The 26,112-nt window shown below is 42.9% G+C and overlaps 1 protein-coding gene across 1 annotated transcript in view; it reads right to left on the bottom strand.

Annotated features, from left to right (window-relative positions):
* LOC121537759 (CDK5 and ABL1 enzyme substrate 2) overlaps nt 1–26,112 on the bottom strand; it is a 63,613-nt gene that overhangs the window by 35,164 nt on the left and 2,337 nt on the right. Inside the window, exon 2 of the mRNA XM_041845386.2 lies at nt 8,741–8,836. Coding sequence (XP_041701320.1) covers nt 8,741–8,836 — 96 coding nt within the window. The remainder of the gene's footprint in view (nt 1–8,740; nt 8,837–26,112) is intronic.

Raw genomic sequence — 26,112 nt, 5'->3', positions numbered from 1 at the left:
AATAGGATGTTAGCCAAGATGCTAACCTAGTACATAACAAGGCCACCAGCTTATGTATCAGTATCTTTGACGTGACACAGAAAAAAACTGCACCCTAATCCTTATTTAGTGCACTTCTTTTGACCAGGGCCCATAGGGCGTCACTTAGGCCATTTGGGGTGGAACCACAGTCCGTCGCCAACAGCTAACATTACACAGCACTTAGCTACTTCATGAGGACCTGGTTTTCCCTTTAAGCCATCTTTTTATGAGAGAGGGTTGGCTTACTAAGGCTGATCTGATTTAGAGAGAGAGGGTTGGCTTACTAAGGCTGATCTGATTTAGAGAGAGAGGGTTGGCTTACTAAGGCGAGTAAATGTGATTTAGAGAGAGAGAGGGTTGGCTTACTAAGGCTGATGTGATTTAGAGAGAGAGGGTTGGCTTAGTAAGGCTGATGTGATTTAGAGAGAGAGGGTTGGCTTACTAAGGCGAGTAAATGTGATTTAGAGAGAGAGAGGGTTGGCTTACTAAGGCAGATCTGATTTAGAGAGAGGGTTGGCTTACTGAGACGAGTAAATGTGATTTAGAGAGAGAGGGTTGGCTTACTAAGGCGAGTAAATGTGATTTAGAGAGAGAGAGGGTTGGCTTACTAAGGCTGATCTGATTTAGAGAGAGAGGGTTGGCTTACTGAGACGAGTAAATGTGATTTAGAGAGAGAGGGTTGGCTTACTAAGGCGAGTAAATGTGATTTAGAGAGAGAGAGAGGGTTGGCTTACTAAGACGAGTAAATGTGATTTAGAGAGAGAGAGAGAGAGGGTTGGCTTACTAAATTTGCTGAGTAGAGTGTTGGAGGCTATTTTGTAAATGACATCGCCGAAGTCAAGGATCGGTAGGATAGTCAGTTTTACGAGGGCATGTTTAGCAGCATGAGTGAAGGAGGCTTTGATGCGAAATAGGAAGCCTGACAGTGAGAGGACGTTTCTTTTTTTGCTGAGTATATATGGTCGTGACTTTACTAGGGCTGTGTCCTTAAAATATAACCCCTATTGTCTATATAGGTGCACTACTTTTGACCAGGAGCATTAGGGTTCTGTCCAAAAATAGTGCACTAAATCTGATGGTAATAGCACGTTTTTTAAAAATTATTATTTCGTTTTAAGCCTTACCCAAACCATAGCCCTAACCTCAACCACTCTGAATTAATACCTCAACTTAACCCTATGAGTTGTTTCTGTTTTAACCCTGTAACCACACGGAATTAATGCGTCAATAATACACGTTCATCTATAATACCTCGAATTTGTTGAAAATGTCACTGTATTCCCTATAGAGTGCACTACTGTTGAGCTAGACGCTTAGGGCTCTGGCCTCTATCTCAGATCTCACGATCACAATCTTTCCCAGCATGCATGGGAAAGAGTCAAGGGGAAAACCCTCACCGCATGGGAAAGAGTCAAGCGGAACACCCTCACCGCATGGGAAAGAGTCAAGCGGAACACCCTCACCGCATGGGAAAGAGTCAAGGAAACACCCTCACCGCATGGGAAAGAGTCAAGCGGAAAAGTAAAACAATGCCAGTGAGTCCTGGTGGGTTTATAATGGGCATTGGGTAAACATAGCTCTCTTGTTCCTTATCTGGCGTGGACCCAGATGACAGTGTGTGTGTGTGTGTGTGTGTGTGTGTGTGTGTGTGTAGTGTGCCCTGGGGACGAGCTGTCTGGCAGTACAGATAACCAGTATGTGACATGGCATAACTCTAGACCTGTGTTCTGTTGGATGACTGAGTGTGTTCTGTTGGATGACTGAGTGTGTTCTGTTGGATGACTGAGTGTGTTCTGTTGGATGACTGAGTGTTCTGTTGGATGAGAGAATGAGTGTGTGTGGGAATCAGGGTTGGGGTCAGAATTAGATTTTTAGTTTACTTCCTGAATTGACTGAATTTAAATAATTTACCCCAACTTTGGTGGGAAAGGAAGGTATTCAGTTAGATGTGTGTGTGGGAACCACAGATGTTAACTATATACCTACTGGTCTTGTTCAAGCAATGACATGGCAGACAGTATCTCTCCCTCTCTGAGAGAGAGCGAGAGGGAGATACAGTGGGGGAAAAAAGTATTTAGTCAGCCACCAATTGTGCAAGTTCTCCCACTTAAAAAGATGAGAGAGGCCTGTAATTTTCATCATAGGTACACGTCAACTATGACAGACAAATTGAGAAAAAAAATACAGAAAATCACATTGTAGGATTTTTAATGAATTTATTTGCAAATTATGGTGGAAAATAAGTATTTGGTCACCTACAAACAAGCAAGGTTTCTGGCTCTCACAGACCTGTAACTTCTTCTTTAAGAGGCTCCTCTGTCCTCCACTCGTTACCTGTATTAATGGCACCTGTTTGAACTTATCAGTATAAAATACCTGTCCACAACCTCAAACAGTCACACTCCAAACTCCACTATGGCCAAGACCAAAGAGCTGTCAAAGGACACCAGAAACAAAATTGTAGACCTGCACCAGGCTGGGAAGACTGAATCTTCAATAGGTAAGCAGCTTGGTTTGAAGAAATCAACTGTGGAAGCAATTATTAGGAAATGGAAGACATACAAGACCACTGATAATCTCCCTCGATCTGGGGCTCCACGCAAGATCTCACCCCGTGGGGTCAAAATGATCACAAGAACGGTGAGCAAAAATCCCAGAACCACACGGGGGGGACCTAGTGAATGACCTGCAGAGAGCTGGGACCAAAGTAACAAAGCCTACCATCAGTAATACACTACGCCGCCAGGGACTCAAATCCTGCAGTGCCAGACGTGTCCCCCTGCTTAAGCCAGTACATGTCCAGGCCCATCTGAAGTTTGCTAGAGTGCATTTGGATGATCCAGAAGAGGATTGGGAGAAGGTCATATGGTCAGATGAAACCAAAATATAACTTTTTCGTAAAAACTAAACTCGTCGTGTTTGGAGGACAAAGAATGCTGAGTTGCATCCAAAGAACACCATACCTATTGTGAAGCATGGGGGTGGAAACATCATGCTTTGGGGCTGTTTTTCTGCAAAGGGACCAGGACGACTGATCCGTGTAAAGGAAAGAATGAATGGGGCCATGTATCGTGAGATTTTGAGTGAAAACCTCCTTCCATCAGCAAGGGCATTGAAGATGAAACGTGGCTGGGTCTTTCAGCATGACAATGATCCCAAACACACCGCCCGGGCAACGAAGGAGTGGCTTCGTAAGAAGCATTTCAAGGTCCTGGAGTGGCCTAGCCAGTCTCCAGATCTCAACCCCATAGAAAATCTTTGGAGGGAGTTGAAAGTCCATGTTGCCCAGCGACAGCCCCAAAACATCACTGCTCTAGAGGAGATCTGCATGGAGGAATGGGCCAAAATACCAGCAACAGTGTGTGAAAACCTTGTGAAGACTTACAGAAAACGTTTGACCTGTGTCATTGCCAACAAAGGGTATATAACAAAGTATTGAGAAACTTTTGTTATTGACCAAATACTTATTTTCCACCATAATTTGCAAATAAATTCATTAAATATCCTACAATGTGATTTTCTGCAAAAAAAAATCTATTTTTGTCTGTCATAGTTGACGTGTACCTATGATGAAAATTACAGGACTCTCTCATCTTTTTAAGTGGGAGAACATGCACAATTGGTGGCTGACTAAATACTTTTTTCCCCCCACTGTATACGACATGACCAAAAGTATGTGGATACCTGCTGAACATCTCATTTCAAAATCATGGCCATTAATATTGAGTTGGTCCCCCCCTTTGCTGCTATAACAGCCTCCACTCTTCTGGGAAGGCTTTCCACTAGATGTTGGACTTGCTTCCATTCAGTCACAAGAGCATTAGTGAGGTTGGACACTGATGTTGGGCGATTAGGCCTGGCTCGCAGTCGGCGTTCCAATTCATCCCCAAGGTGTCGATGGGGTTGAGGTCAGGGCTCTGTGCAGGCCAGTCAAGTTCCTCCACATCGATCTCGCCAAACCATTTCTGTATGGACCTCGCTTTGTGCACAGGGACATTGTCATGCTGAAACAGGAAAGGGCTTTCCCCAATCTGTTGCCACAAAGTTGGAAGCACAGAATCGTCTCGAATGTCATTGTATGCTGTAGCGTTAAGATTTCCCTTCACTTGAACTAAGTAGCCTGAACCATGAAAAACAGCCCTAGATTATTATTCCTCCTCCACCAAACGTTACAGTTGGCACTATGCATTGGGGCAGGTAGCATTCTCCTGGCATCCGCCAAACCCATATTCGTCCATCGGAATGCCAGATGGTGAAGCATGAATCATCACTCCAGAGAACGCGTTTCCACTGCTCCAGAGTCCAATGGCGGTGAGCTTTACACCACTTCAGCCGACGCTTGGCATTGCGCATGGTGATCTTGGGCTCCTGAGTGGCGCAGTGGTCTAAGGCAATGCATCGCAGTGCTAACTGTGCCACTAGAGATCCTGGTTCGAATCCAGGCTCTGTCGCAGCCGGCCGCGACCGGGATACTCATGGGCGGCGCACAATTGGCCCAGCGTTGTCCAGGGTAGGGGAGGGAATGGCCGGCAGGGATGTAGCTCAGTTGATAGAGCATGGCGTTTGCAACGCCAGGGTTGTGGGTTCGATTCCCACGGGGGGGCAGTATAAAAACAAATATGTATTGTGATGTCACGAGAGGCTGTGTCCTGGAGGGACGTTACATCCCCCTGAGGTGGCTGCAAACCCAGACAGCTATGGCTCCATCTGCTGGTATGGTCGGGAACTCCACCCCTCTATGGCCAATCTTCCCACGCAGCTGAAACAAATGAGGAGCTGATGAGCTGAAGGTTTGGGAAGGGAAGAGACACACTGAGGGAGTGTGTGGGGGGGGGGTGAAGAGACACAGTCTCCAACCTGGGCTCTCTGGAGGACAAGAGTGCTGCACGTCCACTTCCATGAGGAATATAAGGATTTGGAGATACTTACCTTTGGGAAATACTCACCTTTGGATATATGCACCTGTGGAAATACGTGAGAGACATTTGGAAGGACTTTTGCTGGGTTGGCCACTAGCTGCAACGTGGACTACAGTAAGGCTGGGGAAAAGTTATCTGAGCGAGTGAGAATTATGATTTTGGATGTGGAAGAGACATCCCTGAACTGTTAACCCTTAAAGAGCCACAAGAGAACATAATTTTGTTATATTTTCGTTAATTTCCCAAGACCTATAATAAATTCCTTGTTTTGTTTGAACCTTGTCTCCTTGCACTACTTGAGCAATCCCGCTGAAAGCTGTGTAGCCTCTCGTGACGTCACAGTATTCACTAACTGTAAGTCGCTCTGGATAAGAGCGTCTGCTAAATTACTAAAATGTAAATGTAAATGTAAATCTTAGGCTTGTGTGCGGCTGCTCGGCCATGGAAACCCATTTCATGAAGCTCCCGACTAACAGTTCTTATGCTGACGTTGCTTCCAGAGGCAGTTTGGAACTCGGTAGTGAGTGTTGCAACCGAGGACAGACCATTTTTACACGCTACACGCTTCAGCACTCGGCGGTCCCGTTCTGTGAGCTTGTGTGGCCTACCACTTCCCGGATGAGCCGTTGTTGCTCCTAGACGTTTCCACTTCACAATAACAGCACTTACAGTTGACCGGGGCAGCTCTAGCAGGGCAGAAATTTGACGAACTGACTTGTTGGAAAGGTGGCATCCTATGACGGTGCCATGTTGAATGTCACCGAGATCTTCGGTAAGGCCAGTCTACTGCCAATGTTTGTCTATGGAGATTGCTGACAAATGTATAAAATCGAGCACACAGCCATGCAACGGGTGTGGCTGAAATAGCCAAATCCACTAATTTGAAGTGTTGTTCACATACTTTGGTATATGTAGTGTAGTATCTTAAATCTATTGTTATGGCGCTGTCTTAATTAAATTAAATTCAAATGGCATGTTAAGTGTTAGTAAATTGCCAAAGCAAACATATAGACACATATCAAATCAATAATGTCAGTGAGGGAAAAAACTATTTGATCCCCTGCTGATTTTGTACGTTTGCCCACTGACAGAGACATGATCAGTCTATAATTTTAATGGTAGGTTTATTTGAACAGTGAGAGATAGAATAACAACAAAAAAATCCAGAAAAACGCATGTCAAAAATGTTATAAATTGATTTTTTTTACATTTTAAATGAGAGAAATAAGTATTTGACCCCTCTGCAAAACATGACTTCGTACTTGGTGGCAAAACCCTTGTTGGCAATTACAGAGGTCAGACGTTTCTTGTAGTTGGCCACCAGGTTTGCACACATCTCAGGAGGGATTTTGTCCCACTCCTCTTTGCAGATCTTCTCCAAGTCATTAAGGTTTCGAGGCTGATGTTTGGCAACTCGAACCTAAAGCTCCCTCCACAGATTTTCTTTGGGATTAAGGTCTGGAGACTGGCTAGGCCACTCCAGGACCTTAATGTGCTTCTTATTGAGCCACTCCTTTGTTGCCTTGGCCGTGTGTTTTGGGTCATTTTCATGCTGGAATACCCATCCACGACCCATTTTCAATGCCCTGGCTGAGGGAAGAAGGTTCTCACCCAAGATTTGACAGTATATGGCCCCGTCCATCGTCCCTTTGATGCGGTGAAGTTGTCCTGTCCCCTTAGCAGAAAAACACCCCCAAAGCATAATGTTTCCACCTCCATGTTTGACGGTGGGGATGGTGTTCTTGGGGTCATAGGCAGCATTCCTCCTACTCCAAACACAGCGAGTTGAGTTGATGCCAAAGAGCTTGATTTTGGTCTCATCTGACCACAACACTTTTACCCAGTTCTCCTCTGAATCATTCAGATGTTCATTGGCAAACTTCAGACCGGCCTGTATATGTGCTTTCTTGAGCAGGGGGACCTTGCGGGCATTGCAGGATTTCAGTCCTTCACGGCGTAGTGTGTTAACAATTGTTTTCTTGGTGACTATGGTCCCAGTTGCCTTGAGATCATTGACAAGATCCTCCCGTGTAGTTCTGGGCTGATTCCTCACCGTTCTCATGATCATTGCAACTCCACGAGGTGAGATCTTGCAAGGAGCCCCAGGCCGAGGGAGATTGACAGTTATTTTGTGTTTCTTCCATTTGCGAATAATCGCACCAACTGTTGTCACCTTCTCACCAAGCTGCTTGGCGATGGTCTTGTAGCCCATTCCAGCCTTGTGTAGGTCTACCATCTTGTCCCTGACATCCTTGGAGAGCTCTTTGGTCTGTCACCAGCAAAGCACACCCACACCATAACACCTCCTCCTCCATGCTTTACGGTGGGAACTACACATGTGGAGATCATCCGTTCACCACATCGCGTCTCACAAAGACACGGCGGTTGAAACCAAAAATCTCACATTTGGATTCAGCAGACCAAAGGACAGATTTCCACCGGTCTAATGTCCATTTCTCGTGTTTCTTGGCCCAAGCAGGTCTCTTCTTCTCATTGGTGTCCTTTAGTAGTGGTTTCTTTGCAGCAATTCGACCATGAATGCCTGATTCACGCAGTCTCCTCTGAACAGTTGATGTTGAGATGTGTCTTACTTGAACTCTGTGAAGCATTTCTTTGGGCTGCAATTTCTGAGGCTGGTTACTCTAATGAACTTATCATCTGCAGCAGAGGTAACTCTGGGTCTTCCTTTCCTGTGGAGGTCCTCATGAGAGCCAGTTTCATCATAGCGCTTGATGGTTTTTGCGACTGCACTTGAAGAAACGTTCAAAGTTCATGAAAGTTTCCGGATTAACTGACCTTCATGTCTTAAAGTAATGATTGACTGTTGTTTCTCTTTGCTTATTTGAGCTGTTCTTGCCATAATATGGACTTGGTCTTTTACCAAATAGGGCTATCTTCTGTATACTCCCCTACCTTGTCACAACACAACTGATTGGCTCAAACACATTAAGGAAATAAATTCCACAAATTAACTTTTAACAAGGCACACCTGTTAATTGAAATGCATTCAAGGTGACTACCTCATGAAGCTGGTTGAGAGAATGCCAAGAGTGTGCAAAGCCGTCATCAAGGCAAAGGGTGGCTATTTGAAGAATCTCAAATATAAAATATATTTTGATTTGTTTAACACTTGTTTGGTTACTACATGATTCCATATGTGTTATTTCATAGTTTTGATGTCTTCACTATTATTCTACAATGTAGAAAATAGTAAAAAAATCAAATAAAAACCCTGGAATGAGTAGGTGTGTCCAAACTTTTGACTGGTACTGTATCAATACACACATACACACAGTTTAATAATATTTTGGGGAATTTAGCAGCAGCGGCCGCAATCACACACTATTGTATTAAAGGGTCAGTCTACCCTCATAACAGCCTTGAGCTGCTCTCTGACCCACTAGACTGATTTAATAATAGACCCAGCAGTAGAACAACAGACAGAGACAGAGCAGAGCCAAGTTCCAACAGGTGTTAAGGTGATCATTTAATAATACAAATAATAATAATGGTCCTCTGAATGAGGAGTTAAACTGTGGACAGGCTTTACATTTTCCAGTTCCTCTTGGCTACTTTCAGTGGCATGTAGCCTTGAATTAGGGCCAACGATCAGGAGTCCAGAGGTACTACAAACTGTATATTCCTCATCTACAGTTCTGTTTTGCAAAGAAACTGAAGAAAGGAAGTGTTCTGGGAGACTGAGGAAGTGCTTCAGTCAGTATTCTGGGAGACTGAGGAAGTGCTTCAGTCAGTGTTCTGGGAGACAGGAAGTGCTTCAGTCAGTGTTCTGTGAGACTCACCTGCTGCCTCGTGTGTCGTATTGTCTCATGTTCTTGATGAAGTGGACCTTCTTCACAGGGCGATGTCTGGGGGAGCCCAACAGGTTACGAGTCCGACTGTGGGGGAGGGGTGGTTGAGGAGAGAAAGAGGGAGAAGAAATAGAGTCATGAAACATTTACATTTTAGTCATTTAGCAGACGCTCTTATCCAGAGCAACTTACAGGAGCAATTAGGGTTAAGTGCCTTGCTCAAGGGCACATCGACAGATTTTTCACCTAGTCGGCTCGGGGATTAGAACCAGCGACCTCTCGGTTACTGGCACAACGCTCTTAACCACTGAGCTACCTGCCGCCCCATGAAACATGGCAACACAGCAGTCAAGAGCCGCGGATACCCCACCTGAGAGTGTAATTCACAGTTCCCCGTCTCAACAGTAATTACTCATCATAGTCCCTTTGGTTGCCATGGCAGTAGTAATAGCAAGCAGCATAGTCTGCGCTCTCTGTTAATTTATAGATATATTCATAATTCATATTTTTTGTAAAACAAATTCCAATTAAACCTGTGACCACCATGTGTGTGTGTGTATTCCCTGGGGGGAGAATTACATCTGTGATCTCTGTGGCCTCAGAGACTTTGAGGACACCCATCTCCACCTCTTTCTGAGGACACCATCTCCACCTCTTTCTGAGGACACCATCTCCACCTCTTTCTGAGGACACCCATCTCCACCTCTTTCTGAGGACACCATCTCCACCTCTTTCTGAGGACACCATCTCCACCTCTTTCCTCCCTCCCTCCCTCCCTCCCTCCAAGGGACGCCAGGCTTCTGAAGGCACTGTATGCCTAATTTTTAAGATGGAAAATGGTTGAAAAATGTATCTATGCATTAATTTCTCAAAAATATAGACACTTGCTTTCATTTGACATCCAGTTTAATATGCTCCTATGAACTTCACATGTTGATGCTCATGGGTCTTTTTCGATGTAAATGCCCATCTGCAAAAGAACACATCTCATGTCAACCCAAACCTTATATCTGCAAAAGAACACATCTCATGTCAACCCAAACCTTATATCTGCAAAAGAACACATCTCATGTCAACCCAAACCTTATATCTGCAAAATAACACATCTCATGTCAACCCAAACCTTATATCTGCAAAAGAACACATCTCATGTCAACCCAAACCTTATATCTGCAAAATAACACATGTCAACCCAAACCTTATTTCTGCAAAATAACACATCTCATGTCAACCCAAACTTGTGGTGGTGATAAGCGGATAGAATGCAGCTATCTGGCACCCAATCAACTGAGCTGAGCTGAAAACTCACCTCAACTGAACATTTTTGGTTGCGTTTTCATGTGTGATTTTATCCTATTAATTTGCACAAAAACGGATACAGTTTGAGAAACAGCCAGATACAGTGGGGGAAAAAGTATTTAGTCAGTAATTCCACTATGGCCAAGACCAAAGAGCTGTCAAAGGACACCAGAAACAAAATTGTAGTCCAGAAAATCACATTGTAGGATTTTTATTGAATTTATTTGCAAATTATGGTGGAAAATAAGTATTTGGTCAATAACAAAAGTTTCTCAATACTTTGTTATATACCCTTTGTTGGCAATGACACAGGTCAAACGTTTTCTGTAAGTCTTCACAAGGTTTTCACACACTGTTGCTGGTATTTTGGCCCATTCCTCCATGCAGATCTCCTCTAGAGCAGTGATGTTTTGGGGCTGTCGCTGGGCAACACGGACTTTCAACTCCCTCCAAAGATTTACTATGGGGTTGAGATCTGGAGACTGGCTAGGCCACTCCAGGACCTTGAAATGCTTCTTACGAAGCCACTCCTTCGTTGCCCGGGCGGTGTGTTTGGGATCATTGTCAGGCTGAAAGACCCAGCCACGTTTCATCTTCAATGCCCTTGCTGATGGAAGGAGGTTTTCACTCAAAATCTCACGATACATGGCCCCATTCATTCTTTCCTTTACACGGATCAGTCATCCTGGTCCCTTTGCAGAAAAAACAGCCCCAAAGCATAATGTTTCCACCCCCCATGCTTCACAGTAGGTATGGTGTTCTTTGGATGCAACTCCGCATTCTTTGTCCTCCAAACACGACGAGTTGAGTTTTTACCAAAAAAGTTATATTTTGGTTTCATCTGACCATATGACATTCTCCCAATCCTCTTCTGGATCATCCAAATGCACTCTAGCAAACTTCAGACGGGCCTGGACATGTACTGGCTTAAGCAGGGGGACACGTCTGGCACTGCAGGATTTGAGTCCCTGGCGGCGTAGTGTGTTACTGATGGTAGGCTTTGTTACTTTGGTCCCAGCTCTCTGCAGGTCATTCACTAGGTCCCCCCGTGTGGTTCTGGGATTTTTGCTCACCGTTCTTGTGATCATTTTGACCCCACGGGGTGAGATCTTGCGTGGAGCCCCAGATCGAGGGAGATAATTGCTCCCACAGTTGATTTCTTCAAACCAAGCTGCTTACCTATTGCAGATTCAGTCTTCCCAGCCTGGTGCAGGTCTACAATTTTGTTTCTGGTGTCCTTTGACAGCTCTTTGGTCTTGGCCATAGTGGAATTTGGAGTGTGACTGTTTGAGGTTGTGGACAGTTGTCTTTTATACTGATAAGTTCAAACAGGTGCCATTAATACAGGTAACGAGTGGAGGACAGAGGAGCCTCTTAAAGAAGAAGTTACAGGTCTGTGAGAGCCAGAAATCTTGCTTGTTTGTAGGTGACCAAATACTTATTTTCCACCATAATTTGCAAATAAATTCATTAAAAATCCTACAATGTGATTTTCTGGATTTTTTTCCCTCAATTTGTCTGTCATAGTTAACGTGTACCTATGATGAAAATTACAGGCCTCTCTCATCTTTTTAAGTGGGAGAACTTGCACAATTGGTGGCTGACTAAATACTTTTTTCCCCCACTGTAGAATAGTGGTTTTTAAAAGTAGGGTTTCGGAGTTAGATTAAAGCAGACATTCCCCCGATTTAAAATGTAAAGTTTACAGAAGGTAATATTCAATGCAAACGTCTAGTTTCATCCTTAATGAAAATCAAATTAGGTCAACATCATGTTCCTATTTCTGTACAGAAAGCTTTGGCTATGTATTTCTGTTCAAAACGAAACCACACACAGCCACTGTGTTCCTGCGTCCCAAATGGCACCCTATTCCCTACACAGTGCACTACTTTAACCCTCTTCCCTACATAGTGCACTACTTTAACCCTCTTCCCTACACAGTGCACTACTTTAACCCTCTTCCCTACACAGTGCACTACTTTAATCCTCTTCCCTACACAGTGCACTACTTTAATCCTCTTCCCTACACAGTGCACTACTTTAACCCTATTCCCTACATAGGGCACTACTTTAACCCTATTCCCTACATAGGGCACTACTTTAACCCTATTCCCTACATAGGGCACTACTTTAACCCTATTCCCTACATAGGGCACTACTTTAACCCTATTCCCTACATAGGGCACTACTTTAACCCTATTCCCTACATAGGGCACTACTTTAACCCTATTCCCTACATAGGGCACTACTTTAACCCTATTCCCTACATAGGGCACTACTTTAACCCTATTCCCTACATAGGGCACTACTTTTGACCAACTAAATTGGGACACAGCTGTGTAGCCTACTGCTACATCTACTACTGAAGCGGCAACGTAGTTGAAGCTACTGAAGCAGTAACGTAGTTGAAGCTACTGAAGCGGCACTGTAGTTGAAGCTACTGAAGCAGTAACGTAGTTGAAGCTACTGAAGCAGTAAAGTAGTTGAAGCTACTGAAGCAGTAAAGTAGTTGAAGCTACTGAAGCAGTAACGTAGTTGAAGCTACTGAAGCGGCACTGTAGTTGAAGATACTGAAGCAGTAACGTAGTTGAAGATACTGAAGCAGTAACGTAGTTGAAGCTACTGAAGCAGTAACGTAGTTGAAGCTACTGAAGCGGCACTGTAGTTGAAGCTACTGAAGCAGTAACGTAGTTGAAGATACTGAAGCAGTAACGTAGTTGAAGCTACTAAAGCAGTAACGTAGTTGAAGCTACTGAAGCAGTAACGTAGTTGAAGCTACTGAAGCGGCACTGTAGTTGAAGCTACTGAAGCAGTAACGTAGTTGAAGCTACTGAAGCAGTAAAGTAGTTGAAGCTACTGAAGCAGTAAAGTAGTTGAAGCTACTGAAGCAGTAACGTAGTTGAAGCTACTGAAGCGGCACTGTAGTTGAAGATACTGAAGCAGTAACGTAGTTGAAGCTACTGAAGCAGTAACGTAGTTGAAGCTACTGAAGCAGTAACGTAGTTGAAGCTACTGAAGCGGCACTGTAGTTGAAGCTACTGAAGCAGTAACGTAGTTGAAGATACTGAAGCAGTAACGTAGTTGAAGCTACTAAAGCAGTAACGTAGTTGAAGCTACTGAAGCAGTAACGTAGTTGAAGCTACTGAAGCAGTAACGTAGTTGAAGCTACTGAAGCAGTAACGTAGTTGAAGCTACTGAAGCAGTAACGTAGTTGAAGCTACTGAAGCAGTAACGTAGTTGAAGCTACTGAAGCAGTAACGTAGTTGAAGCTACTGAAGCAGTAACGTAGTTGAAGCTACTGAAGCAGTAACGTAGTTGAAGCTACTGAAGCAGTAACGTAGTTGAAGCTACTGAAGCGGCACTGTAGTTGAAGTTACTGAAGCAGTAACGTAGTTGAAGCTACTGAAGCAGTAACGTAGTTGAAGCTACTGAAGCGGCACTGTAGTTGAAGCTACTGAAGCAGTAACGTAGTTGAAGCTACTGAAGCAGTAACGTAGTTGAAGCTACTGAAGCGGCACTGTAGTTGAAGCTACTGAAGCAGTAACGTAGTTGAAGATACTGAAGCAGTAACGTAGTTGAAGCTACTGAAGCAGTAACGTAGTTGAAGCTACTGAAGCAGTAACGTAGTTGAAGCTACTGAAGCGGCACTGTAGTTGAAGCTACTGAAGCAGTAACGTAGTTGAAGCTACTGAAGCAGTAACGTAGTTGAAGCTACTGAAGCAGTAACGTAGTTGAAGCTACTGAAGCAGTAACGTAGTTGAAGCTACTGAAGCAGTAACGTAGTTGAAGCTACTGAAGCAGTAACGTAGTTGAAGCTACTGAAGCAGTAACGTAGTTGAAGCTACTGAAGCAGTAACGTAGTTGAAGCTACTGAAGCAGTAACGTAGTTGAAGCTACTGAAGCGGCACTGTAGTTGAAGCTTAATCATCTCTTTTATTTTCCTCTTCTCCTACTCGTTGCATGTCACACTGGATATCCGCCGTGCTAAAACTAGCTTAGAAAATATATTAAGAAAACCCTCCAAGAGAGAAAAAAACAAAAAAAACATGATTATATAATGACTGTAAAAAACATTAGGAACACATTCCTAATATTGAGTTGCACACCCCCCCTCCCCCCCTTTCCCTTAGAACAGCCTCAATTCGTCGGGTCATGGTGTCAAAAGAATTCCACAGGGATGCTGGCCCATGTTACAGCCTTATTATACATTGGATTAAATCGTTTTTTTGTCCTCATCAATCTACATACAATACCGCATAATGACAAAGCAAAAACAGTTTTGAATTTTTTGCTAATGTATTAAAAACAAAAAACTGAAATATGACATTTAGATAAGTATTCAGACCCTTTACTCAGTACTTTGTTGAAGCACCTTTGGCAGCGATTACAGCCTCAAGTCTTCTTGGGTATGACGCTACAAGCTTGGCACACCTTAGTGGTTAAGAGCGTTGTGCCAGTAACCGAAAGGTCACTGGTTCTAATCCCCGAGCCGACTAGGTGAAAAATCTGTCGATGTGCCCTTGAGCAAGGCACTTAACCCTAATTGCTCATGTAAGTCGCTCTGGATAAGAGCGTCTGCTAAATGACTAAAATGTAAATGTATTTGGACAGTTTCTCCCATTCTTCTCTGCAGATCCTCTCAAGCTCTGTCAGGTTGGATGGGGAGCGTCGCTGCACAGCTATTTTCAGGTCTCTTCGATCGGGTTCAAGTCCGGCATCTGGCTGGGCCACTCAAGGACATTCAGAGACTTGTCCCGAAGCCACTCCTGCGTTGTCTTAGCTGTGTGCTTAGGGTCGTTGTCCTGTTGGAAGGTGAACCTTCACCCCAGTCTGAGGTCCTGAGCGCTCTGGAGCAGTTTTTCATCAAGGATCTCTCTGTACTTTGCTCCGTTTATCTTTCCCTCGATCCTGACTAGTCTCCCAGTCCCTGCCGCTGAAAAATATCCCCACAGCATGATGCTGCCGCCACCATGCTTCACCGTAGGGATGGTGCCAGGTTTCCTCCAGACATGATGCTTGGCATTCAGGCTAAAGAGTTCAATCTTGGTTTTCATCAGATCAGAGAATCTTGTATCTCATAGTCTGAGAGTCCTTTAGGTGCCTTATGGCAAACCAAGCGAGCTGTCATGTGCCTTTTACCGAGGAGTGGCTTCCGTCTGGCCACTCTACCATAAAGGCCTGATTGGTGGAGTGCTGCAGAGATGGTTGTCTTTCTGGAAGGTTCTCCCATCTCCACAGAGGAACTCTGGAGCTCTGTCAGAGTGACCATTGGGTTCTTGGTCACCTCCCTGACCAAGGCCCTTCTCCCCCGATTGCTCAGTTTGGCCGGGCGGACAGCTCTAGGAAGAGTCTTGGTGGTTCCAAACTTCTTCCATTTAAGAATGATGGAGGCCACTGTGTTCTTGGGGACCTTCAATGCTGCAGAAATGTTTTGGTACCCTTCCCCAGATCTGTGCCTCGACACAATCCTGTCTCAGAGCTCTACAGACATTTCCTTCGACCTCATGGCTTGGTTTTTGCTCTGACATGCACTGTCAACTGTGGGACCTTACATAGACAGGTGTGTGCCTTTCCAAATCATGTCCAATCAATAGAATTTACCACAGGTGGACTCCAATCAAGTTGTAGAAACTCAAGGATGATCAATGGAAACAGGGTGCACCTGAGCTCCATTTTGAGTCTCATAGCAAAGGGTCTGAATACTTATGTAAATAAGGTATTTCTGTTTTTTATTTTTAATACATTTGCAAATATTTCTAAAAATCTGTTTTCGCTTTGTTATTATGGGGTATTGTGTGTAGATTGATGAGGAAAACTATTAATTTAATCAGTTCTAGAATAAGGCTGTAACGTAACAAAATGTGGAAAAAGTCAAGGGGTCTGAATACTTTCCCAAGACACTGTAGCTATAACCCTGAGAACTGGACATTCTCCCTCTGCTGTGTTCTGTCGCTCGCTCTATCCCCTCCCCCCTTTCTCACCCTCTCCACCCCCCTCATCCCTTCTCTCCCCCCCCTCCTCCCTCTCTCTCTATCTGTTGTCTGTAATCAGAGGTCCTGAGCTGACTGAGGATCAGTGTGCTGATCTTGGTTTAAGGTTTCAGGGGCTGCCAGCCGTCAATCAGAGGCTGTGTGACGTCACCGTCTGGGGCTTTATCTTAAATACCCTTACAGCAGTGCTGTTAGGCTAAAGTTAATGGCTAGTGCTACAGTCCTATCAGTGTGCCCAATATGCTAATGGTGCCCTGCTGTTAGTGTTGGCAGCTAGCTTAAATCAGTGTACTGTGCTGTTAGCACGAGGCTAGCTTTATCAGTGTACTGTGCTGTTAGCACGAGGCTAGCATCCTTGTGGATTGGGACACAGCCGAGCCTACTGACTGACTGTGACAAATTGAAACCCAACCGCCAACCCAATCTCATTTGAAACGAAAATTACAATCCGTTTTGTATTAGCATTGCGCAATGACTTTAAAATCACAGATTAACAATCCCTAGCCTAACATTTTCCTCTTATTTGGAGGTCGAAGGTTGGCTGACATCAATTTAAAAGACATTATCCCATTTTGTGGGAAAATTGCAGACTGATAATTCCAGGTGTCCCAAATGGCACCCTATTACCAAATGGGCCCTGGTCAAAACTAGTGCACTATATAGAGGATAGGGTACTATTTGGGAAACAGATCCACCCATCATATAATTTCAGTTCAAATCTGTTATATAGTCTAGATTGTTTTGTTATTGTTCCAAACGACAGGTGGTCAATGGGTCAGACAGACAGGTGGTCTATTGGACAGAGAGGCCTGTACAGTGGCTTTGCGAAAGTATTCACCCCCCTTGACATTTTTCCAATTTTTTTTGCCGTACAACCTGGAATTAAAATGGATTTTTTGGGGGGTTTGTATCATTTGATTTACACAACGTGCCTACCACTTTAAAGATGCAACATCTTTTTTTTTTTATTGTGAAACAAACAAGAAATAAGACAAATAAAACAGAAAACTTGAGCGTGCATAACTATACACCCAGTCTCAAATCTCTGGAAGACAAACAGGTTTCCCTCAAGAATTTCCCTGTATTTAGCGCCATCCATCATTCCTTCAATTCTGACCAGTTTTCCAGTCCCTGCCGATGATTAACATCCCCACAGCATGATGCTGCCACCAACATGCCCTGTGGGGATGGAGTTCTCGGGGTGATGAGAGGTGTTGGGTTTGCGCCAGACATAGCGTTTTCCTTGATGGCCAAAAAGCTCAATTTTAGTATTATCTGACCAGAGTACCTTCTTCCATATGTTTGGGGAGTCTCCCACATGCCTTTTGGCGTACATCAAAAGTGTTTGCTTATTTTTTTCTATAAGCAATGGCTTTTTTCTGGCCACTCTTCCGTAAAGTCCACCTCTGTGGAGTGTACGGCTTAAAGTGGCCCTATGGACAGATACTCCAATCTCCGCTGTGGAGCTTTGCAGCTCCTTCAATGTTATCTTTGGTCTCTTTGTTGCCTCTCTGATTAATGCCCTCCTTGCCTGGTCCGTGAGTTTTGGTGGGAGGCCCTCTCTTGGCAGGTTTGTTGTGGTGCCATATTCTTTCCATTTTTGAATAATGGATTTAATGGTGCTAGATGGGATGTTCAAAGTTTTGGATATTTTTTTATTACCCAACCCTGATCTGTACTTCTCCACAACTTTGTCCCTGACCTGTTTGGAGAGCTCCTTGGTCTTCATGGTGCCGCTTGCTTGGTGGTGCCCCTTGCTTAGTGGTGTTGCAGACTCTGGGGCTTTTCAGAACAGGTGTATATATACACTGAGATCATGTGACAGATCATGTGACACTTAGATTGCACACAGGTGGACTTTATTTCACTAATTATGTGACTTCTGAAGGTAATTGGTTGCACCAGATCTTATTTAGGGGCTTCATAGCAAAGGGGGTGAATACATATGCACGCACCACTTTTCCGTTATTTATGTGCATTCATTTCACTTCACCAATTTTGACTATTTTGTGTATGTCAATTACATGAAATCCAAATAAAAAATCCATTTTTGTTGTAATGCAACAAAATAGGAAAAACGCCAAGGGGGATGAATACTTTTGCAAGGCACTGTATTTGGAGAAAAAGGAACCATGCATGTTATCTGTCCTGGAACGGCTGTTAGAAGGGTACAAAAGCTGAAAAACATGGGTACATCCAGGTATTTTCCGCAGGTGCTGGAGTTGTAGACAAACTCATGGAAAAACAGAAAACTGCACACTTTTTTTTGGAATTCCATGCTTATCTAAACTATGACCTATCACAAATCAGTTTTCTTGATGTGATGATGGTTACTAAGGACAACCCCCCCCCCCAATTGATCTCTATAGGAAACCTACAGACAGGAACACCCTCCTTGGAGGTGACAGTTTCCATCCACGTCCATTTATTAAAAAGTCTCCCTGTAAGTCAATTCAGTCGCATCAGAAGAAGATGCAGCTCCGATACTTCTTACCTGAAACAGACCACGGACCGAGACACAGAGGTTTAAGGAAAGGGGGGTACAAAGACAATTGGGTAAAACATGCCAATGATCGTTTTGAAGGGACTAACACAGTTAGAAAGCCTTCAACCAAAAGTTAAAGAAACAGCAGAACATGTCTCCTCACGCTTCACCCAATACTCACCATTGGGGAAGGCATTTAAGGACATTAAATCAGGAAGCACTGGTACATTATTGATACTGACCCACAATTGAAACCCATTTTTAAATATCCACCACGAATGGTCTTTAAAAAAAGACCCCCCCAAACGTGAGAGGCATTGTGGTTAAATCTGATTACCCACCAGTGAAAAGGGAAACTTTCTTGGACAAGGTTCCTGAGGGTAATTACAAATGTGGCCAATGTGCTCAATGCAGCTTCCCGTACAAATGCAACTCATTTACACCCACCCCCCCGCACAGGACAAATATTTAAGATCAAAGGCCTGATTACCTGCATGTCCACCAATGTTGTTCACATGTTAAAATATCCTTGTGGTCTGTCTTACATAGGGGAAAACCCCTAGAAGCCTTAAAGACACGGATCAGTGAGCACCGCAGCAATACACGGACAGGTGAGACAAAAACTCTGGTTGCTGTTAATTTTGTACAAGCTGAACATCCTATTAGTTCTCTGAGATGCATTGGAATAGAACTGGTCAAGATGTCACGCAGGAGGAGGGGACATTGAGTGGAAACTTCTTCAAAAAGGGAATCTTTCTGGATCCACAGGCTCAACACACCGTCTCCTCTCGGCCTTAACGAGGAGTTTGAATTGAAACCGTTTTTATAATTTCAAAATGTCAACATAATATTATTATTTTTAAATCCTAATTGAATATTGTATGTGTATGTATATTACTGTAAATACTGATCATATTCCTTGTGTATGATCATAGATTTTGATACATTGAATGTTAATATTGTGTACCCAGACTATTTGCACTGCTACGTTATACATTTTTTAAACCTCCTGTTTCAGGAAGTGATGTCACTGATTACTGCCCCTATAGGACCTTCGACCCCCACCTGGGATACGGATGCCTGATGAACCCCCAAGGGTGGAAATGTTGTTATAAATAATATCACCTGGAAGCATGAGCAGCAGTGTGAGGCATTTTCCTTTCTGTTTACCATGAGTATCTGTCCTGGAATGACGATCTGTTAGAAGGGACCATGTACGTTATCTGTCCTGGAATGGCTATCTGTTAGCAGATAAATAGACATTATGGTTTGCAGGCTAGAGGCTGGGACCGTGTGTGTGTGTGTGTGTGTTTGGGAAGAGAGGGGGCAGAGCAGAGGACAGTCAACATGGGTCAGGACACACACACAGTCCGAGCTGGTCATGCTGATTTTACAAAAACATAGTGTGTGCGTGTGTCATCATCATGCTGTAGGGAGTGGTTTGTTTCAGTTATTGGTTTAAGCCTAGCTAAGACCATTATCAGATGTGAAAATGTCCCAAGACAGAATAACAACCATGTTTAAATACCCCTCCCTACCCCACAGACAGCTGATGTCATCCAGATTCCAGCGTAGGCCTGGTTCTCACAGAGCAGCCTCTGCTGTGGTCTGTGTGTGTTAATCTCTGTCTCACCTGTCTTGTATGAGCAACATGTTTATTTTACCAGGCAGTTCAATTAAGAACAAATTGTTATTTACAAAAACAGCTTACTATGGCTACTAGCCCTCTGGCTACAATTGAGGAGTGATTAATAAACAAGCTACTAGCATCAATAAACATTAAGCTACTAGCATCAATACTCTCAATAAACATTAAGCTACTAGCATCAATAGTCTCAATAAACATTAAGCTACTAGCATCAATAGTATCAAACATTAAGCTACTAGCATCAATAGTCTCAATAAACATTAAGCTACTAGCATCAATAGTCTCAATAAACATTAAGCTACTAGCATCAATAGTCTCAATAAACGTTAAGCTACTAGCATCAATAGTCTCAATAAACATTAAGCTACTAGCATCAATAGTCTCAATAAACATTAAGCTACTAGCATCAATAGTCTCAATAAACATTAAGCTACTAGCATCAATAGTCTCAATAAACATTAAGCTACTAGCATCAATAGTCTCAATAAACATTAAGCTACTAGCATCAATAGTCTCAATAAACATTAAGCTACTAGCATCAATAGTCTCAATAAACATTAAGCTACTAGCATCAATAGTCTCAATAAACATTAAGCTACTAGCATCAATAGTCTCAATAAACATTAAGCTACTAGCATCAATAGTCTCAATAAACATTAAGCTACTAGCATCAATAGTCTCAATAAACGTTAAGCTACTAGCATCAATAGTCTCAATAAACGTTAAGCTACTAGCATCAATAGTCTCAATAAACATTAAGCTACTAGCATCAATAGTCTCAATAAACATTAAGCTACTAGCATCAATAAACGTTAAGCTACAAGCATCAATAGTCTCAATAAACGTTAAGCTACTAGCATCAATAAACATTAAGCTACTAACATCAATAGTCTCAATAAACATTAAGCAACTAGCATCAATAGTCTCAATAAACATTACGCTACTAGCATCAATAGTCTCAATAAATCTTAAGCTACTAGCATCAATAGTCTCAATAAACATTAAGCTACTAGCATCAATAAACATTAAGCTACTAACATCAATAGTCTCAATAAACATTAAGCTACTAGCATCAATAGTCTCAATAAACGTTAAGCTACTAGCATCAATAGTCTCAATAAACATTAAGCTACTAGCATCAATAGTCTCAATAAACATTAAGCTACTAACATCAAGGCTCAATAAACATTAAGCTACTAACATCAAGTCTCAATAAATGTTAAGCTACTAGCATCAATAGTCTCAATAAACGTTAAGCTACTAGCATCAATAGTCTCAATAAACATTAAGCTACTAGCATCAATAAACATTAAGCTACTAACATCAATAGTCTCAATAAACATTAAGCTACTAGCATCAATAGTCTCAATAAACGTTAAGCTACTAGCATCAATAGTCTCAATAAACATTAAGCTACTAGCATCAATAGTCTCAATAAACATTAAGCTACTAACATCAAGTCTCAATAAATGTTAAGCTACTAGCATCAATAGTCTCAATAAACGTTAAGCTACTAGCATCAATAGTCTCAATAAACATTAAGCTACTAGCATCAATAGTCTCAATAAACATTAAGCTACTAGCATCAAGTCTCAATAAACGTTAAGCTACTAGCATCAATAGTCTCAATAAACATTAAGCTACTAGCATCAATAGTCTCAATAAACATTACGCTACTAGCATCAATAGTCTCAATAAACGTTAAGCTACTAGCATCAATAGTCTCAATAAACATTAAGCTACTAGCATCAATAGTCTCAATAAACATTAAGCTACTAGCATCAATAGTCTCAATAAACATTAAGCTACTAGCATCAATAGTCTCAATAAACATTAAGCTACTAGCATCAATAGTCTCAATAAACATTAAGCTACTAGCTTCAATAGTCTCAATAAACATTAAGCTACTAACATCAATAGTCTCAATAAACATTAAGCTACTAGCATCATTAGTCTCAATAAACATTAAGCTACTAGCATCAATAGTCTGTGACAACCACCAAGGTAATGTATGGTTCAGGCCAGGGTGAGGGTAACTTACTGAATTGAATTGACCCCAAGCCTGCTGCGTTTGTTGTCGCTGTTCTGCCAAGCTGAGTTTGACATCATGTTGTGTGTGTGTGTGTGCGTGTGTGTGTGTGTGTGTGTGTGTGTGCGTCACTGTGAGAGACCTGAACTGACCACAACAAACCTCTATTTACACAGCTGGCTGACTCTATACATGCAGGCTAACAACCACAATGTGACTCAGTAGAAGAATAGACAAACAGAAAGATGACAAATAACATTTTAAAAAATTATAAATGACTGAATTCAAATGAATTAGGCCTAATATATTTTTGATTTGTCATACTGTGTGGCACCCCACCAAATGTAATACTGATAGCAACTCCTTGTCAATATATTGAATTATTTTATATGCACTGACTGCACTAAGTTACAGTGCTGCGGTGAGACAAGTCACCTGACAGAACCCTTGTGTGTGTGTTTGTTTATGTGTGTCACTGAGAATTTGACCTGAGCTGACCCCCACAACCCACCTCTATTGACTCAGCTGGCTGACTGACAACATACGGCTCTATATACCAACCACACTGTGACTCAGCTGGCTGACTGACAACATACGGCTCTATATACCAACCACACTGACTCAGCTGGCTGACTGACAACATACGGCTCTATACACCAACCACACTGTGACTCAGCTGGCTGACTGACAACATACGGTTCTATACACCAACCACACTGTGACTCAGCTGGCTGACTGACAACATACGGCTCTATATACCAACCACACTGTGACTCAGCTGGCTGACTGACAACTTACGGTTCTATATACCAACCACACTGTGACTCAGCTGGCTGACTGACAACATACGGCTCTATATACCAACCACACTGTGACTCAGCTGGCTGACTGACAACATACGGCTCTATATACCAACCACACTGTGACTCAGCTGGCTGACTGACAACATACGGCTCTATATACCAACCACACTGTGACTCAGCTGGCTGACTGACAACATACGGCTCTATATACCAACCACACTGTGACTCAGCTGGCTGACTGACAACATACGGCTCTATATACCAACCACACTGTGACTCAGCAGGCTGACTGACAACATACGGCTCTATATACCAACCACACTGTGACTCAGCTGGCTGACTGACAACATACGGCTCTATATACCAACCACACTGTGACTCAGCAGGCTGACTGACAACATACGGCTCTATACACCAACCACACTGTGACTCAGCTGGCTGACTGACAACACACGGCTCTATATACCAACCACACTGTGACTCAGCTGGCTGACTGACAACATACGGCTCTATACACCAACCACACTGTGACTCAACTGGCTGACTGACAACATACGGCTCTATACACCAACCACACTGTGACTCAGCTGGCTGACTGACAACATACGGCTCTATATACCAACCACACTGTGACTCAGCTGGCTGACTGACAACATACGGCTCTATACACCAACCACACTGTGACTCAGCTGGCTGACTGACAACATACGGCTCTATATAGCAACCACACTGTGACTCAGCTGGCTGACTGACAACATACGGCTCTATATACCAACCACACTGTGACTCAGCTGGCTGACTGACAACATACGGCTCTATATACCAACCACACTGTGACTCAGCTGGCTGACTGACAACATACGGCTCTATATACCAACCACACTGTGACTCAGCTGGCTGACTGACAACATACGGCTCTATATACCAACCACACTGTGACTCAGCTGGCTGACTGACAACATACGGCTCTATATACCAACCACACTGTGACTCAGCTGGCTGACTGACAACATACGGCTCTATATACCAACCACACTGTGACTCAGCAGGCTGACTGACAACATACGGCTCTATATACCAACCACACTGTGACTCAGCTGGCTGACTGACAACATACGGCTCTATATACCAACCACACTGTGACTCAGCTGGCTGACTGACAACATACGGCTCTATATACCAACCACACTGTGACTCAGCTGGCTGACAGACAACATACGGCTCTATATACCAACCACACTGTGACTCAGCTGGCTGACTGACAACATACGGCTCTATATACCAACCACACTGTGACTCAGCAGGCTGACTGACAACATACGGCTCTAATAACCAACCACACTGTGACTCAGCTGGCTGACTGACAACATACGGCTCTATATACCAACCACACTGTGACTCAGCTGGCTGACTGACAACATACGGCTGTATATACCAACCACACTGTGACTTAGCTGGCTGACTGACAACATACGGTTCTATATACCAACCACACTGTGACTCAGCTGGCTGACTGACAACATACGGCTCTATATACCAACCACACTGTGACTCAGCTGGCTGACTGACAACATACGGCTCTATATACCAACCACACTGTGACTCAGCTGGCTGACTGACAACATACGGCTCTATAAACCAACCACACTGTGACTCAGCTGGCTGACTGACAACATACGGCTCTATATACCAACCACACTGTGACTCAGCTGGCTGACTGACAACATACGGCTCTATATACCAACCACACTGTGACTCAGCTGGCTGACTGACAACATACGGCTCTATATACCAACCACACTGTGACTCAGCTGGCTGACTGACAACATACGGCTCTATATACCAACCACACTGTGACTCAGCTGGCTGACTGACAACATACGGCTCTATATACCAACCACACTGTGACTCAGCTGGCTGACTGACAACATACGGCTCTAATAACCAACCACACTGTGACTCAGCTGGCTGACTGACAACATACGGCTCTATATACCAACCACACTGTGACTCAGCTGGCTGACTGACAACATACGGCTGTATATACCAACCACACTGTGACTCAGCTGGCTGACTGACAACATACGGTTCTATATACCAACCACACTGTGACTCAGCTGGCTGACTGACAACATACGGTTCTATATACCAACCACACTGACTCAGCTGGCTGAGTAACAACATACTACAAAAGTTAAATCTGAGTTAGAAATGTATATTAAAGAAAAATACATCACTATTTTAGAAAAAATCTTTACAAGGTAAAGAAGAAAATAACATTTCTGAACTTAAGTAGGAATATGATATTTTACTGAATGAAGAGAGCCAACAACTACAGGTTAAACTAAAATAAAGCATACTATTTAATGGAAACTAAACCTGGTAAACATCTCACAGCCCTCACAAAACGAATACACGCCAAACCAGTAATAATTTTAAAATGTAAAGTTACAAATGCATTAATTAGAAACAACAATGCGATTAATGACCATTTTAAATGCTTCTATGAAAATCGATATAAATCAGAATTACACAACAGTGGGACTGATCCTACAGCCTTCTTAGACTCAACAACCCTGAAGCAGCTATCAGCAGACAAAAAGAAAAAAAAGAAAAAGAAAAACAGATCACCCAAAAATACAAATTAGACAGTTAAACCAGACTTGATATATATTAATCAAAAAGGGTTTATTAAAAATAGACACTTACAAACAAATTCAAGAACATGTTTCAATTTAATACAATATGCTAAAAACAAAACAAGATATGGCATTTTTCTATTAAAAACTTTGAAAGCTTTCAACTTTCCAACTGAAATAAATGCAATATAAATATTATATAAATGTCCTAAAGCAAAAATACACATGAATAATACATTATCTGATTAAATAGCTTTAGAAAGGGGCACAAGACAGGGATGTCCACTCTCCCCTTCTGTTTGCACTGGCAATTGAACCGATTGCAGAAAGAATTAGACAGGACCAAAACATTACAGGTATGCAATATAACATGCACATATTATATTGCATACCATCTATCCTACCCAACGGTGATGCAGTGAGACAAGTCACCTGATAAAAACCCCTGCACGGAAAGTGCAAAGTTGGCA

The sequence above is a fragment of the Coregonus clupeaformis genome, chromosome 24 (genome assembly GCF_020615455.1).
Source record: "Coregonus clupeaformis isolate EN_2021a chromosome 24, ASM2061545v1, whole genome shotgun sequence".
Lineage (NCBI taxonomy): Eukaryota > Metazoa > Chordata > Actinopteri > Salmoniformes > Salmonidae > Coregonus > Coregonus clupeaformis.
This window is presented reverse-complemented; position numbering and strand designations above follow the sequence as displayed.